The sequence below is a fragment of the Rhinatrema bivittatum genome, chromosome 3, assembly GCF_901001135.1.
Source record: "Rhinatrema bivittatum chromosome 3, aRhiBiv1.1, whole genome shotgun sequence".
Lineage (NCBI taxonomy): Eukaryota > Metazoa > Chordata > Amphibia > Gymnophiona > Rhinatrematidae > Rhinatrema > Rhinatrema bivittatum.
In genome coordinates, this window is record NC_042617.1 from 5514724 (window position 1) to 5527354 (window position 12631).

The following is a 12631-nucleotide window of genomic DNA, read 5'->3' on the forward strand; positions in this document are numbered from 1 at the left end:
TCTCGATCTAAAAGCAGTCAACAGGTGTCTGAGAATCCCTCGGTTTCGGATGGAAACCCTGCGTTCGGTGATCGCATCTGTAAGGAAGGGGGGAGTTCTTGGTATCACTGGATCTCACGGAAGCATACCTTCACATTGGCATTCGGCCGGACCACCAACAGTTTCTTCGGTTTGCGGTAATGGGCCAGCATTTCCAGTTTCAGGCGTTGCCATTTGGTCTGGCAACGGCTCCTCGCACGTTCACAAAGATTATGGTGATGGTGGCAGCGAGACTCCGCGAGGAAGGACTGTTGGTGCATCCATATTTGGACGATTGGCTGAATCGAGCCAAGTCCAAAGCGCTCTGTCAAGCGGCGGTCCAGCGAGTCCTCCAGCTGCTGAGATCGCTGGGCTGGGTGGTCAATGTGGCCAAGAGCCATTTGGTTCCGTCGCAATCCCTGGAGTATTTGGGAGCTTCGTTCGACACGTGTCGAGGCACGGTGGCGCTTACGCAGGAGCGCATGGTGAAGTTGCAAGGACAGATCTGAAGGTTGTTGAGAAAGACGATACCGGTAGTTTGGGACTACTTACAGGTATTGGGGTCTATGAACTCCACACTGGAATTGGTTCCATGGGCATTCGCTCATATGCGTCCGTTACAGTCAGCGTTGCTCTCCCGATGGAGCCCAGTATTGGAGGAATTCTTCCTCCCCTTGCCACTAACACAAGACGCCAGAGACAGCTTGACCTGGTGGCTCTGCCCGGACAAGTTGAGTCAAGGGGTCTCCTTGGAGACTCCATCATGGACGGTGGTTACCACGGACACCAGTCTGTTCGGTTGGCGAGCAGTCTGTCTCGGACAGTCCGTTCAGGGGCAGTGGTCGGCACGAGAGGCATCGTGGACCATCAATCGGTTGGAAACTCGGGCGGTGCGACTGGCTCTTTTGCGGTTCCTTCCGCTTATCCGAGGTCAGTCGGTCAGGATTCTGTCGGACAATGTGACCACGGTGGCTTACATCAATCGACAGGGGGGAACCAGGAGTCAGGCGGTAGCGTCCGAAGCCCGGTCGTTGATGATATGGGCGGAGTCCCACCTGACCAGTATAGCGGCCTCTCACATAGCCGGGGTAGAAAACATCCAGGCGGATTTTCTCAGTCGCCACTGGCTGGATCCCGGAGAGTGGGAGCTCGCGGACGAAGCATTCCAACTCGTCTGTGCTCGGTGGGGCACACCAGCGGTAGACCTGATGGCTACGTTCCAGAACGCAAAAGCTCCCAGGTTTTTTGCTTGTCGTCGGGAGGCGGCGGCGGAAGGAGTAGATGCGCTGGTGGTCCCGTGGCCGACAGACATGCTAGTCTATGTGTTTCCTCCGTGGCCTCTCATAGGCAGGGTGCTGCGTCGAATCGAGAAGCACCCCTCGGAAGTGATAGTAGTTGCTCCGGAATGACCAAGACGGCCATGGTTCGCGGATCTACTGAACCTAACGGTCGAGGGGCCACTTCGTTTTCCGTTTCTGCCGGACCTCTTGCATCAGGGGCCCGTTTGTTTCGACCTGGTGGATCGCTTTTGTCTAGCAGCATGGCTTTTGAGAGGCAACGGTTGAGATCAAAGGGATACGCGGAAGCGGTGGTTTCTACTCTTCTACGTTCCCGTAAAAAGTCTACGTCGTTGGCTTATGTCAGAGTATGGAGAGTTTTTGAGTCCTGGTGTCTGGAGCGCGGCGTGGTACCCACTCGAGCGACTATCTCGGACATACTTCTTTTTCTACAGGAGGGTTTGGCCAAGGGTCTATCCTGTAGTTCCCTGCGGGTGCAGGTGGCAGCACTAGGTTCCTTGAGGGGACGGATTCAGGGAGCGTCGTTAGCAGCGCATCCGGATGTAGTGCGTTTTCTTCGAGGAGCGAGACATTTGCGTCCTCCGTTTCGACAGCCTTGCCCGTCTTGGAATTTGAATGTTGTCCTTAAAGCCCTGTGTGCGGCCCCTTTTGAGCCTCTTCATAGGGTTACGCTCAAGGATCTAACTTTGAAGGTGGTATTCTTGGTGGCCATGGTATCGGCGCGACGGATTTCTGAGCTACAGGCTCTGTCGTGTCGAGAGCCTTTTTTTGCGGATTTCGGACTCGGGAATTTCGTTGCGGACGGTCCCATCCTTTTTGCCCAAAATAGTTTTGTCTTTTCACATGAATCAGACGGTTGAGTTGCCATCGTTTGGGCAGGCGCAGGCTTCGGATCCTATGGCTAAGGATCTTCATAAGTTAGATGTCCGACGCATCTTGCTGCGATATTTAGAGGTCACAAATGCATTCAGATTGTCGGATCACCTTTTCGTTCTCTATGGGGGTCCGCGGCGGGGGAAGGCAGCCTCCAAGACTACGATTGCTCGACGGCTGAACGAGACCATTCGGTCGGCGTACCTTTTGCAGGGTAAGTCGTTACCCGCTGGGTTGCGAGCCCACTCGACCCACGCCCAGGCCGCTTCCTGGGCGGAGTGTCACCACATTCCCCCAGAGGAGATCTGTAGGGCGGCAACCTGGAAATCGGTCCACACGTTTGCACGGCACTATCGGTTGGATGTAAAAGCACCAGGGTCGACGGGGTTTGGAGGAGGAGTGCTACGAGCAGGCCTCTCCGGCTCCCATCCCAAGTAAGGTAAGCTCTGGTACATCCCAGGAGTCTGGACTGATCCTGGTACGTACAGGGAAAAGAAAATTAGGTCCTTACCTTTTGCTAATTTTCGTTCCTGTAGTACCGAGGATCAGTCCAGAGTCCCACCCAGTCGTTCGGTTGATGCCTGAAGGGCCTGTATTTTCTGTATGTTCTCAGTCTAGATATGTTACCATTGATACCTCGAGTTCGGTTCCCCAGTTGGGGGGGTTGCTAACGTTGTTGAGGTGATTTCATTATTATTGGGTGCGTGATTTTTGGTGTGGTTCTGCTTTGACATTAAGTAATACTGCCAGACTGTAGGTGGCACCAGCCTAGATATAGGCGGAGTTTGGTTTGTAAACTTCTGTCTCCATCTGCTAGAGGGGGGGCAAAACCCAGGAGTCTGGACTGATCCTCGGTACTACAGGAACGAAAATTAGCAAAAGGTAAGGACCTAATTTTCTTTTTCTCTGTATTTCTCTGTCTCCAGCAGATGATAGAGATGTAAAATCTGCAGTCTGGATAATATATGTAAATTAAAAAAAAAGAAGAGTCTTCAAGATTCCTCCAGGGAGAGGAGTCAGGTCCTGGTTGGGCCATCCTTTCTGGTTTGAGGTGAACGAACAAGGGAGTTGGTGACCCTTTCATTGGCTCATTCCTCGTTTCTGTGGGGCTGATAGCTGGTGGTCCAATTCCCGCTTCCCCAGGAGAACCCACTGCATCAGGTCTGCTGGATAGCTGACATTTAAGGGAATTATTTGATTTTTTTTTCTTTTCCAGTTCCTGGATTTTTGGCCATTAAAGTTTAAAAAAAAAAAAGAAGAAGAAGAAGAAAACAAAAAGCAACTAGTAGTTCTTGAGTGGGAGGTCTGGTGTCCTTTTGTGCAGGCAGTCGCATATTAGTCCATGCTGCTTGGAGATCTCGGGGAGCAGGTAGTAAGTGCGCTGCGTGGCTACTATCTGCTCGTGGCGCACTGCCTGTCAGGCGTAAGCGTGACTCTCGCCACTACGCAGTTCCTGCCTGAGGGGGAGATGTGGTGCATGACAAGTGCTTTCAGTCATGTGGAGAGTCGCATGCGTGTCTCTCCAGAGCTGGCCTGTGTTCCCAATGCATCTCTAGAAGGGAAGGCAGTTCAGAGGTAGGCAATGCAACAGCTGCACGCAAGAGAGTTTCAGAGGCATCTAGGTCTGCTATTGATGGTTTTCCTGATAGCATGGGAACGGCAGCCATTTTTGGGAAAGTAGCAGTGGCAGCAGAGGTAGGAGATTCCCCACCTACTTTATCACTAGTTGTGCAGGTATCTGGGGAGAGGCAGGGAGCCTCTGAGTCGGAGAAGGACCAGCTGGGGCAGGATTCAGATAATTCCTTTGCTTTTTCTTCAGATTTCATCTTGCTTTTTGCACAAGGCATATCTGGCCAGGAAAGCAGGCGAGAGTTCCAAGGAGGATTCTGATGGCTTTGAAGTTTGAGGCTTCACCAGATGTCTCTCCTGGGGCAGGGCCTACTCCGGACTTGTCTGGGCCGGAGGATGGTCCAGAGGAGATGCCAGTTGCCAAAGAGGATGATTCTAAGGTGGTACATCTTTTCTGTAAGGAAGAACTCTGGCCCTTGATTGCACATGTTCTTAAGGAGCTGGGTATCAAGATTCCACATGAAGAGTCTGATCAAAAAGGAGTGGACCTCGTCCTGGTTGGTTTGAGAGATCCGGCAAAGACTTTTCCATTCGCTAAGTCGGTGAGGAAATTAGTGGTCAGGGAGTGGGACATTCCTGAGACCAGCTTGAAGATTGGTAGAGCTATGGCTAAATTATATCCATTGCCTGAAGAAATGCTCTAGCTTTTGACGCTTTCAAAGGTGGATGCTTCAGTATTGGTAGTGACCAAGAAGACCACCATTCTGGTAGTTGGCTCAGCCATGCTGAAGAATGTTCAGGACTAGAAGCTGGAAGTCCATCTCAAGAGAATATTTGAGGTTTCAGCTTTAGATATATGTGCTGCTGTTTACAGTAGCTTTATGCAAAGAGCTTGCTTGCGTTGGGTCCAACACTTGCAGGCAAAGGTGTCTACTTCTGCAGCAGCGCTGTTGGAGACAGCTGTAGCATATGTGGCGGATTCCCTGTATGACCTAATTGGAATGCCTTCCAGGATTGATGTAGGTGGTGTCTGCCTGGAGACTACTTTTGTTGAGAAACTGGTCGGCTGATGACTAGTCCAAGTCACAGGAGCTCTCTCATTCAAGGGCAAACTCCTGTTGGGAGAAGACTTGGAGTAACTGGTAATGCATCTCGGAATGTCCAAAGGACAGGCCAGAGAATGGAAGGAGATCCTTTCCAACCCGTTCCCATTTTCAGAATAATAATAGAGATTTCACCAAAATAAAGTCTCTTCAGAACCACAAAGACAGAGCTCGGGCAGGCCTTTCATGGTGGACCGAAGCCAATCTTGGAGGAGCCAAGTCATAATAAAGTGAGGCCAGTCCACTCTCATTCCAGCCGTCAAGGGTTATTTGACTCTCTTTACGAGGAATGGATCAAAAATTACAACGGACTAGTTGGGTCCTAAGTGTGATGAGAGACGCCTATGCATTAGAATTTGATCATCTGCTTTGTCTATGCACCCCTCACACCAAGAAGCTGGCAGTTCAGGGGACCATGGACCATGTGTAGCATCTGGGAGCTATAGTTCCTGATCCTCCAGAGGAACAGATAACAGAAAGGTACTCTATTCTCTGCTTCAACGGCAGGGGAGAAGAAAAACTGATACTTCACGCATATCCAGCATAGCTCTCTGCTTCAACGGCAGGGGAAAAGAAAAACTGATACTTCACGCATATCCAGCATAGCTCTCTGCTTCAACGGCAGGGGAGAAGAAAAACTGATACTTCACGCATATCCAGCATAGCTCTCTGCTTCAACGGCAGGGGAGAAGAAAAAAGGATTCGCACTCACAAAGCGGGGAGTAGCTGGCTTGTTACGGCGGTTACTACCCCAAACCAAATAAGCCTGATACTTCACTTTCAATGCATTTCCAGCATAGCTCTCTGCTTCAACGGCAGGGGAGAAGAAAAACTGATACTTCACGCATATCCAGCATAGCTCTCTGCTTCAACGGCAGGGGAGAAGAAAAACTGATACTTCACGCATATCCAGCATAGCTCTCTGCTTCAACGGCAGGGGAGAAGAAAAACAACCAATAAGGGCTGAATAACATAGTCTAGGTAAAACAAATAAGCATGGGTGTAGCTTGCTTATTGCGGCGGTTACTTCCCCTACTACCCCTAACTAATCAAGCTTGATATTTCACTTGGATGCAGCTCCATCACTGCTCTCTACATTAATGGTGGGGGTGGAAGGGAAATAGAACCAAAGAGCTAAGAGAAACAGATAAGTATGAGAAAAAAATGTGCGAAGCTTGCTGGGCAGAATGGATGGGCCGTTTGGTCTTCTTCTGCCATCATTTCTATGTTTCTATGTTTCTATTTATTTTGTGGCACTAAAAAGGAGGGAACCTTCAGACCGATTTTGGATTTAAAAAAGGTAAATGCAACCCTCAGGATATGCCGGTTTCGGATGGAGACTCTGTGCTCGGTCATAGCAGCAGTACACAAAGGAGAGTTCCTGTGTCCCTAGACTTGAGGGAGGCATATCTACATTTAGTAATTAGACCAGATCCCTGCGGTTTCTTCAATTCATGATTCTGGGGAAGCACTTTCAGTTTTGCACCCTTCCTTTCGGGTTGGCGAAAATTTGATAACCTCACTCGTCGTATTCCTTTCCAGATCATTTATATATATATTGAAAAGCACCGGTCCAAGTACAGATCCCTGAGGCACTCCACTGTTTACCCTTTTCCACTGAGAAAATTGACAATTTAATCCTACTCTCTGGTTCCTGTCTTTTAACCAGTTTGTAATCCACGATAGGACATCACCTCCTATCCCATGACTTTTTAGTTTTCTTAGAAGCCTCTCATGAGGGACTTTGTCAATCGCCTTCTGAAAATCCAAATACACTACATCTACCGGTTCACCTTTATCCACATGTTTATTAACCCCGTCAAAAAAATGAAGCAGATTTGTTAGGCAAGACTTCCCTTGGGTAAATCCATGTTGACTGTGTTCCATTAAAACATGTTTTTCTATATGCTCTACGATTTTGATCCTGAGAATAGTTTCCACTATTTTTCCCGGCACTGAAGTCAGGCTCACTGGTCTATAGTTACCCGGATCGCCCCTGGAGCCTTTTTTAAATATTGGGGTTACATTAGCCACCCTCCAGTCTTCAGGTACAATGGATGATTTTAATGATAGGTTACAAATTTTAACTAATAGATCAGAAATTTAATTTTTTAATTCCTTCAGTAACCTAGGATGCATACTATCCGGTCCAGATTATTTGCTACTCTTTAGTTTGTCAATCTGGCCTACTACATCTTCCAGGTTCACAGTGATTTCATTCAGTTCGTCTGACTCATCTCTCCTGAAAACCATCTCCGGAACTAGTATCTCCCCAACATCCTCATTAGTAAACACGGAAGCAAAGAATTAATTTAGTCTTTCTGCAATGGCCTTATCTTCCCTAAGAGCCCCTTTAACCCCTCAGTCATCTAATGGTCCTACCGACTCCCTCACAGGTTTCTTGCTTCGGATATATTTTAAAAAGTTGTTATTATGAGTTTTTGCCTCCATGGCCAACTTCAATTCAGATTCTCTCTTTGCCTGTCTTATCAATGTTTTACATTTAACCTGACAATGCTTATGTTTTATCCTACTTTCTTCAGATGAATCCTTCTTCCAATTTTTGAAGGATTTTTTTTGGCTAAAATAACCTCTTTCACCTCACCTTTTAACCATGACGGTAATCGTTTTGCCTTCCTTCCACCTTTCTTAATGTGTGGAATACATATGGACTGCGCCTCTAGGATTGTATTTTTAAACAATGTCCATGCCTGTTGAACACTTTTAACCTTTGCAGCTGCACCTTTCACTTTTTTTCTAACTCTTTTCCTCATTTTATCAAAGTTTCCCTTTTGAAAGTTTAGTGTTTGAGCTGCAGATTTACTTATTGTCTCCCTTCCAGTTATTAGTTTAAATTTGATCATGTTATGATCACTGTTGCCAAGTGGCCCCACCACTGTTACCTCTCTCACCAAATCCTGCATTCCACTAAGAATTAAATCTAAAATTTTCCCTCTCTTGTTGGTTCCTGAACCAATTGCTCCATGAAGCAGTCATTTATTACATCCAGGAACTTTAAGTCTCTAGCAAGTCCTGATGTTACATTTAGCCAGTCAATACTGGGGTAATTGAAATCTCCCATTATTGCACTGCCAAATTGGTTTGCTTCCCTGATTTCTCTTAGCATTTCATCATCTGTCTGACCATTTTGTCCAGGTGGATGGCAGTATACTCCTATCACTATACTGTTACCCAACACACACGGGATTTCTACCCATATAGATTCTTCTGAGCATTTAGTCTCTTGTATGATCTTTATCCTGTTGGACTCTATATCCTCCCGGACATAAAGTGCCACACCCCCACCAAGTTGATCCTCCCTGTCATTGCGATATAATTTGTACCCTGATATAGCACTGTCCCATTGGTTATCCTCCTTCCACCAAGTCTCTGTGATGCCAATTATGTCAATCTCATCATTTGCTGCTATACACTCTAACTCTCCCATCTTACTTCTTAGACTTCTGGCATTGGCATACAGACATTTCAAAGTGTGTTTTTTGTTTGTATTAACCTGCTTTTCAGTTGTTGGGGATAATTTGGAAATCATTAGCTTCAGTGATTTTTTTACATATAAGCACATGGATGTTTGCTTTTAATGGAACCTCTCTGTTGGGATGCCCTAACTCTCCTGTTTTATTAGTATCCTTCAAGGGAACATTTCTCCGAACCATGCACTGCTGAGTGACTGTTGGCTTTCCCCCTTGTTCTAGTTTAAAAGCTGCTATATATCCTTTTTGAAAGTTAGTGCCAGCAGCTTGGTTCCACTCTAGTTAAGGTGGAGCCCATCCTTTCGGAAAAGTCTCCCCTTTCCCCAAAAGTTTCCCCAGTTCCTTACAAAGCTGAATCCCTCTTCCCTGCACCATCGTCTCATCCACGCATTGAAACTCTGGAGCTCTGCCTGCCTCTGGGAACCTGCATGTGGAACGGGAAGCATTTCAGAGAATGCCACCCTGGAGGTTCTGGATTTCAGCTTCCTACCTAAAATCCTAAATTTGGCTTACAGAACCTCTCTCCCACATTTTCCTATGTCGTTGGTGCCCACATGTACCACGACAGCTGGCTCCTCCCCAGCACTGTCTATAATCCTATCTAGGTGACGCGTGAGGTCTGCCACCTTCTCACCAGGCAGGCAAGTTACCAGGCGATCCTCACGCCCACCAGCCACCCAGCTATCTACATTCCTAATAATCGAATCACCAACTATGACGGCCGACCTAACCCTTCCCTCCTGGGCAGTAGCCCTGGGAGACTTGTCCTCAGTGCGAGAGGAGAATACATCACCTGGAGAGCAGGTCCTTGCTACAGGATCACTTCCTGCTACACCAGGGTCATGGTCTCCTACTGGGAGACCTTTCTGATCCTTGCAGTTGTTGATCTTGAAAGCCGTGTTTCTGGTGGCAACATGTTCTGTGCGTCGAATTTCCAAGCTGCAGGCCTTGTCTTACTGGGAGCATTCCTTCGGGTAACTCCAGGGGTGATACAGTTGCGTACTGTTTCCTCTTTCTTGCCTAAAGTGGTCTCGGATTTTCACTTAAATCAGTCCATTTCCTTGCTGTCTATGTTTAACGGAAGAGATGTGGAAGAGTATCGCCTGTTGCGTCCCTTGGATTTCAAGAGACACTTGCGGTATCTGGAGGTTTCTAAACCTTTCCGAAAGACGGATTGTCCGTTTGCCCTTCATGATGGAGAAAAGCAGGGTGAACTAGCTTTGCGGGCTACAGTAGCTCACCTAATTAAGGAGGTAGTCACGGCCGTGTATGTGGATGCTGAAAAGAATTGCCTACTAAGATTAGAGCTCATGCCACTAGGGATCAGGCAGTGTCATGAATGGAGGTTAGATTGTTGTCTCTCGTCAACATTTGCCAAGCTACAATGCGGTCCTTCTTGCACACTTTTTCCAGGTATTATCATCTGGATGTGCAGGCTCGGGAGGACGCAGCCTTTGCACGTGCAATGTTGACTGGACCACAGGGAGCCTCCCACTGATCCTGAGTCCATCTGTCTACATGCTAGGAAAGGAGAAATTACTACTTACGTGATGATTTTGTTTTCCTTAGTGTAGAAAGATGGACTCTGCTTCCTGCCCTTGGCTGCCGAATGATTGTGTTAATGGTCCTCCTGTGGGGCTACATGTTCCAGGGGATTACTAGTAAGTGTTTATCCAGTCCCTAGATTGGGGTGCATATATTCTTTACGTGGGTTCAGTGTTTCCTGTTGGTTGAGTTCAGTAATCTTTGACTGTTTATAATTGTTTTTTGCTAATCATAAGAACATACCCTACTGGGTCAGACCAAGGGTCCATCAAGCCCAACATCCTGTTTCCAACAGTGGCCAATCCCCAGTCCACAGTTGCTTTTGAAGAGGATTCTGGCAGGCTAATGTCACTGAAGGGAGTATAAATACTGTGACGTCAGCTTGCTCTGTCTCCATCTGCTGGCAGGAGAGCATATAACTCACTGGTCCTAAGTCCATCTGTCTACACTAAGAAAAACAAAATCATCAGGTAAGTAGTAATTTCTCCTTTTTCCTGGTCCTGGAATTTACACACATTTATCCTCCACCTATGTACCTTTTGTACATGTACATTTCTGGATAGGTCAGTTTTGGTCCTTAGCTGCTTTTTGTAGACTTTGAAGGTTTAGCTGTAAATTACGTTTGAGTTTTCAGGGCAGATTATGCTCAAAGCTTTTATTTAAAATCATTTTTTACCTGCACTATTTTACAATCCAGGTGGGGTACAATGAATATTCACAGAAATTACAAAAATGCACAGACATAAGATGTATATCAGATGAAAACCTTCCCTTCAAACTTCAAAATCCTGCTCATTAGTCAATATCCTCCATTGTTGTGCCTGTATAAAATGTCAGATTATATAATCTGCTCCCAAACAGTGCTTCCGGTCTCTTCCTAACACTGCTTGCGCACAGCTCTCCACCCTAAGATTGCCGGGTACCCATTCCTTATAATAGGGCCTGCTGCTACAAAAGTGCTGCGTCTCATTTTACACAAGTGCATTAATCGTATAGATGGTAGGTCTTAGCAAATGCACTAATATTAATGGGTATTTTGGCTTTCAAAACCTTGTACACTAATGTGCTTTCCGTTTGGTCCAATAAAGTTATATTAGCTTTAAAGCAAGGTTTGGCTAATGGCTATGGCCTTCACTTAACAGGAGCCAGGGAAGGAGGATAATGAACATCAATCAGGAAGGTGTAAAGAGGAAGAGAAAAATGTGATAAAGGCTGCTGAGCAAGGAACAATAGAAAGCTAATAATAGTGGAGAAAACTGAGAAAAGGTGACACCATGGCAAATGTGTAAGGGAAGAAGGGAGAAAGGTTTATGAATGATTGAGTTTGCTTGTTATATGTGACCTAATTTTTATATAATTGTTGGTTTTTTTTGGGGGGGGGGGGAGATGAGAAATGTGACATGGGTTGTATGTGGTAAAGGGTGGCTGATGCAGGAAGTGGGGAGGTGTGGTGGATAGGTGTTTGACGCAGGGTGGGGGGGTGTGGTAGAGGGCGGGGAGGCTGTAGCTTCAGAGAAGCACATGGCACAGTGTCTGATAAATATTGACTTTTCAGTAGAGCTGTACTCATCAAGTTCTAGTAATAGTTCAAAAAACACCAATGAACCCCTCAATCCTGTGCCTGCTAGTGCTGCATGCTGCCACGCAATGGGTCCTCTGTGCCATTCCCAGATCAGCTTTTCTGCACCACTGATTGAATGGGGCTGGGTTTGCTGCAGAGGCAACACTCACAGCGCCTGGGGTGAAGAGGAAATCACAGTCATTAAGGGCGATGTGTGATGGCCAGATTTACAGCCCATGACACATGGATCCAGAAGGAGACTGCTGTGTGGCTTCCAGCCTCAGGATTGTTGTTGCAGTGACCGGACTGGGAGCAGTGAGAAGGATGGTCTATTAAAATAGGGGGAAAATCCCTGAGTAGTTGTAAATGAAGGCTTTAAAGTGCTTAATCCCAGTCCTGGTTCTGAATGTAGTTTGAGACCTTGAGTTCCCTGACACTTATGTGTAGTTCCACAGCTGCACTTTTTGTTGTTTGCTCTTGTTTCTGTTTATATTATGCATGTGTGTGCCTTGAACTTAGGAAATGTGCAGGATACAAATTTGAATGAGCTAGAAGAAAAATGAAAAAGCAGGAAACTGCTAAGCCAAAAACAAAATGGTGTTTTACCCTTTATCGTGTGCCCTTGTTACATCAATGAGAATAGTAGAAATGGTACAGTATTGAAGCAGGGCCTGCAAAGGTTTTTCTGCTTCCCATCAAAGCAACAAGCGGTGTCTGCTGTGAAAAGACAGTAGTAGTATAGTCCTGGGAGAAGGGAAAAGGGAGTTCCATTTACAGTTTTTCAGTGCTTTTGCTTATGTATCTGGTAACTTCTCTAACATTTGCCTCCTGATGCCTTCTGTGTGATTACAGTTTCCACATCCTGGGGAATGCAGGGCCCTCCATACAGCAAGATTTCTACACCATCACTAATCTGGCTGATCGGCTTCTCAACTCTGCCTTCATCAACCTGAACAACATCCCAGACTATCGGCTGCGCCCCATGCTGCATATCCTTCCTGTTAGAGTAATGGGGATATCAAAAGGGCAGAAAAAATATGAGTACCACTAAATCAAACATAGAAACAGAAGGAACCAATCTCTGCATAATCCCCAAACAGCAATTTATCCAGGGAGAAGGAAAATCTTCCCAGGCACATGGGTTCATGCACCAGAACAAGAGGTTTGCTGACA

The 12631-nt window shown here is 46.6% G+C and overlaps 1 protein-coding gene across 2 annotated transcripts in view; it reads left to right on the forward strand.

Moving 5' to 3' along the window:
• Positions 1-12631, forward strand: part of XPO5 (exportin 5) — a 404361-nt gene that overhangs the window by 317521 nt on the left and 74209 nt on the right. For both annotated transcript variants that reach the window (XM_029592834.1, XM_029592835.1), the window contains one exon: positions 12311-12447. In XM_029592834.1, the coding sequence (XP_029448694.1) occupies positions 12311-12447 (137 nt within the window). The remainder of the gene's footprint in view (positions 1-12310; positions 12448-12631) is intronic.